The 5,256-nt window shown below is 41.1% G+C and overlaps 1 protein-coding gene across 2 annotated transcripts in view; it reads left to right on the forward strand.

Annotated features, from left to right (window-relative positions):
* The window catches only part of secisbp2l (SECIS binding protein 2-like), an 18,007-nt gene extending 13,939 nt beyond the window's left edge, over positions 1 to 4,068 (forward strand). For both annotated transcript variants that reach the window (XM_035682299.1, XM_035682300.1), the window contains exons 16-18: positions 590 to 744; positions 838 to 1,057; positions 1,277 to 4,068. In XM_035682299.1, coding sequence (XP_035538192.1) covers positions 590 to 744; positions 838 to 1,057; positions 1,277 to 1,908 — 1,007 coding nt within the window. In that variant the 3' untranslated portion in view covers positions 1,909 to 4,068. The remainder of the gene's footprint in view (positions 1 to 589; positions 745 to 837; positions 1,058 to 1,276) is intronic.
* Positions 4,069 to 5,256: the final 1,188 nt, after the last annotated feature.

Raw genomic sequence — 5,256 nt, forward strand, 5'->3', positions numbered from 1 at the left:
TATGGAGCTTGGTAATGAGCTTTTTAAGCTCATTGTTTATCTGTGCAGCAGCAACTTGTTTTGGTTCACTGTCACTGCTCTCACTGCGTCGTTTTCTCTACTACGTGCACAGCAGCAAGACACAGTTAGAGACTAGCTGCTGAACATTTTCCTCAGGAGTTGGCAGGAATGAAATGTCAATTTTGGTCTTAGATTTGTTAGTTGGCCAAAAGAAACGACTCAACTAGTTATGTTCATCTGTAGCTGCTGGATGTGTAAATGAGCAACTGTGACCTAACAAGTTCACCATATCAACTTAAAAGGTGATGATCTTTTAGCCAGTGTTGTGCTCACAACTTGTTTCCACTGCCCTCAAGTGGGCACAAGAAATCCGTTATTCTGAAACAGAAAAACTCATTATTAACACACTACACTGGGTACAAACCCAGCAGTCACATAATGATAGAATGCAAGTGTAGCTCCATTTTAGATATTCCCAAAACAACTGGTTTTTTGCATTCTTGTCATTAGCTGGTATTTTCTGTTCTGTTTGTTCATGTATTTATATTTCTTTGTACATTTGAGTCACTAATTGTTTACTGTGTTATAGGTGGTCTGGATGAAGCTTTATACAATGTAATCGCCATGGCTAGGGAGCAGGAGATCCCATTTGTGTTTGCCTTGGGCAGAAAAGCTCTGGGACGCTGCGTCAACAAACTAGTGCCTGTTAGTGTGGTTGGCATTTTCAACTATTCTGGAGCCGAGGTAAGCCACTACCATGCATTTTAATTGTAATACATTGCTGTCATTACTTTATTATTCATCCGTCTGATCCCTAAATCCCTCTTCCTCCTTCAGGATCTCTTCAACCGTTTAGTGTCTCTGACAGAAGAGGCTAGGAAGGCCTACAAGGACATGGTGTCGGCTCTGGAGCAAGAGCAGGCTGAGGAGGCTCTGAAAAATGATAAGAAAGTCCCATACCAAATGGGGCATTACCGCAACCACTCTGCTGCTTCTGCTATCTCCTTTTGCTCAATCTTCTCTGAGCCCATCTCAGAGGTCAATGAAAAGGAGTATGGTAAGCTCCCACATTTCTGGCTTTCTGATTTTCATCTTCGTCATAGTTTTTTTTGGCTGGACCGCAGCAAGCGGGCCAAGCAGTACAAACATGATAGTCCGTGACTTACTGAGTTACTAAGTGAGAGTTGTAAATGTAGTGGAGAGAAGTATAAAGTAGTGAATATTTGTGTTCCTGAGATAAGAAAATGGAGCATAACAAATCTATTAATTCCTTCAGAGACCAACTGGAGGAGTATGGTGGAGACTTCAGATTCCCTGGAGCCTGTAGAGGCTGAACCAAGCCGCCCTGCACCTTCTACAGCCACCCAGAGAGACAGTGACGCCCTGACAGCTACCCCCAACGCAACCCCATCTTGCTCCTCTGCTCCTCAGCCCAGACCAGCGCCTCTGACACAGGGTACCAGTGAGAGAGACGAGGTCCGTGTTGACGACCGGCTGGAGCTCGCCTCTCAGCAGAGCACAGAGACAGGCTCATTGGATGGGAGCTGTAGGGGGCCACTGAACTCCTCCATCACCTCAACCACTTCCACCCTGGTCCCCGGGATGTTGGAGGAGGCAGAGGAGGAGGAGGAAGAGGAGGAGGAGGACTACACTCCTGAACCTATTTCAGTGGAGGTACCCACCCTCAGCAGTCGCATCGAATCCTGGGTGTCGAAGACTCTGGAAAACCTGCAGCTGGGAAAGAGCCAGGAAAGTACGGAGGAGGAGGAGGAGGAGGAGGAGGAAGAGGAAGAGGACGAAGAGGAGAGAGGGCAGAGTGAGGACGAGGAGGACCTCGATTCAGCAGACATCACAGAGACAGTGATTGAGGGAAAAGAGCAATTGGAGGCAAAGAAGGTCACCGGTTGATGTCACCTCTCTTCCTCTGTACATACACTCATTCCCTCTGTCCTCGGTTGCACACACACATCCCTCTTCACAACAGCCAGCAGTTTATCTCCTTTGTCTCTAACCCCTGACACCAGACATAATCTCAGGTATCCAACCAACTGACCAACACTCACAGACACACACCATTAACACCACACACAGAAACTGACCAACTTACAAACACACAGGGTCACAGACCAAAAGACAACTAACAAAGTTTGAGGGTTTAGTAATTGACACCAACACTTATCGTGTAATTTAAAAGGATGCCCTCACTTCTTCTGCCCATAACCTGCTACACTTGAATTTAGAGGGAAGTTTTTGATTTTCCTCCTCCGAAGCTGAACTCGATTAGAGTCAGGGACGTTTCTGGGAGCAAGTGATGAGCGCTGAAACAATGTTGAACTGCTGTCTGTAGCTCACAGAGAAGGAAGGTTGGAACCTTTCAGCTCCCATCTTACGTTATACAGAGCTCAGAAGGTTTACCGCTCTGCAAGTATTTCTGTGCTTGTGTGTGTGTGTTTTACAGGCACATAGTTTGCATTTATTTTGCTGTGTTCATTAGCTTTATATTTGTAAATAATGTGTGTGTGTGTGTGTGTGTGTGTGTGTGAGAGGTTATTTTTTTTTTTTCCACCTGACTGCTCCATGTGGGAAGGAGAGACATGCATTTCTTAATTACTTTTTGGTTGATATTTAGCTTTCCTCACAGAATATTACAGTGTCGGGGGTTCTGTCGTTCTACCAAAACCACTCCCACCCATCAGTCTTCAGAGAGTGTTTTTTTTTAATGTTCAAATAATAAGTGGCCCATTCTGTATTCAGATGATTCAAACGACTTAACTTCTAAGAAGCAAAACAAGCTTTGTGTATATAACCTTGTCTATGTGGTTCTACTACAGTATATAATGGTTTGTCATATTGATCTTGCCTCGTGTGAAACTATTTGGGGTTGTTTTCCTCTTGACTGGAATTGTCTTGAGTTCCCAGATGCTGTCTGTGCTTCATAAAAAAAAAAAAAAAAAGTGCTCCTGTTTTGTTCTCTCTGGTGGTGTTTTGCTCCCTGATGGGGAACCTCAAGCTGTCTCTTACTTGGTAATGACCTAACACCGTTTTTAGAGGCACGTTTATCAAATGTACCATCAACACTGAGATTATTTTTACGTTCTTCCATCCAAGATATTTTAATAAGCACGTAAACGCAGAACTTAGTTACTGTCATCGTTTTCACCAGCATTGACTTCCTTTTTAAAAAAATGCCACTTAAATCAAATTCACCAATAGGACAAGCAGGTGTTTACTGGTATTTATGAAGTTTAACAATGCCCAAGTTTACAAAAAAAACAGACATGGTTGTTTACAGCTGAAAAGAATCCTTGTAGAGCTTTTCTAGATTTTATAGACAGATTTTGTGGGGACCGAGCTGCAATCAGTAGTCTGATGTCAGTTCACCACAGCTGAGAAGCTCCCTCATTGGGCAGAGTCACCACTGGAAGTCAAACATGTCTTCACAAAGTCATGCACATACTAATGATAATCCATTGTAAATACAAGTGTACAAAAGAGATGTTGATTTTGCATTGTATTAAAAAACAAATACAATCGTCCTGTTCTTAAAGCCATTTGATAGTTTTAACATTTAAACAGTTGAAATCCAATTTGATAGTGAATCATAGAGAGATTTCAGCCAGTCGATGCGGTGTGTAAATGCAGTATGTCGGGCTGTATGCAATGTGAAGCCCTGAGATGGGAGATGACAGTGTACTGGATATCATACTTGGAAATTATGAAAGTATTTCTAGTTTGATAAAGGGTATGCTGTGTGTAGGCTTTTTGTTGCTATGACTTCCATCAAAGTGTTTGAAGTATGTTAATTGACAACAAGTGTGTTTTTTGCACTATGTAAATACGTACTGGTAAAGGTCTTGTAACTAATGTGAACAAAAAACAAAACTAAAAAACGGTTCAATGAAGTACTTTTTTCAGCGTGTTCCTCATCTTTATATGGATATTTAAGACCATTTCCTTCAGACTGTACATCACTAGCAACATTGTTAGAGGCTGTTTCTCATAATCCTGTTATCACTCTTAACCTATATGGACCGATGATTAACATCATTAAAATGTTGTTTATGTAAATCACTTGACTGGTGCCTCATCCTGTATCCACTGTTGTTTCATCAACATGTACACAATTAGATTGCAGCAGATGGGAAATGAATGTGCAACTAGTTTAATTATTTTGGTCACTTTTTAAGCCAAGGTGCCAAACATTCTCTGTGTCCAGATGCTGAAATGTGAGGATTTGATGTTTTTCTGTATTGTATGTGATAGTAAATTGAATATCTTTGGGTTTTGGAGTATTCCTTTGATGAAAAACAAAAGCTATTTAAAGGAGTCATGATGGGCACATTGAAAATGTAAAAGCCATATATATATTTTTTACTGCTTTCCAATACTTCATAGACGAAACATTACATTGATTAATCAAGAAAAAAGTCTTCAGAATAATCGATATTTGAAGGCCTAGATTGCAGTTTTACTGAATGACCACTAGGAAGGGACAAAGCTCTGCTGTAGCATATGTCATGCACTCAGGCTTGAAGACTTAATTGTCACATCTTGCTTATTTACCTACAATCTATAGTTGTCAAGTATCTGTAATGTCATGTATTTGTTTAAAAAATATCCTAAAGTCAGAAATAGTTCTTTCCTTCAAAATGTCTAAAATGTACCCTGTAATCTCAACCCTAAATATGGAAGTACTGCTACTCTCTGCCTGCGTTTTGCTGTTGTTAGATAATAATCTCTAAATCAGGAATAAGTGCAGTATGCAAAATAACTCTTCAGTCGGCGCCTGAAATATTGTTCTGATTGGAATCAAACGGAAATGCAAATGTTTCAGTTATATCTTCCTCATGTGTTTTCATGCAGGACATTTGAATATCACTATAGAATGATTTGATTTACACCATAAAAAGTCAATCTTAGCTAATTCTCCAATTAGTACAGACGTTAAACCCTAGTGGTCTAAAATTAAGAGAAAAATGTAAAACGGAGAACAAAAAAAGCTAATGTTTTAATAACGCACTTTAACAGCATCTCTGAGGTGCAACTGATGTTAGAAGAGAGGAATAAAGCACTCGTGCTGTATTGGCTCTGCCTCAGTGTATAAGTGTTAGTGTGTGTGTACAGCATGAGTCACCCTACCCGCCTGTGATTGGATGGTAGTTTATGGGTGAGGGAGGGGGAGAGAGCCTTAGGGACCGTCTGTCAATCTCTCCTCCGCTCCATTCACACATTCATCTGCATGCACCGTCAGAGAGA

This window comes from Morone saxatilis, unplaced genomic scaffold, assembly GCF_004916995.1.
Source record: "Morone saxatilis isolate NCDOM2014 unplaced genomic scaffold, NCSU_SB_2.0 Contig11, whole genome shotgun sequence".
NCBI lineage: Eukaryota > Metazoa > Chordata > Actinopteri > Moronidae > Morone > Morone saxatilis.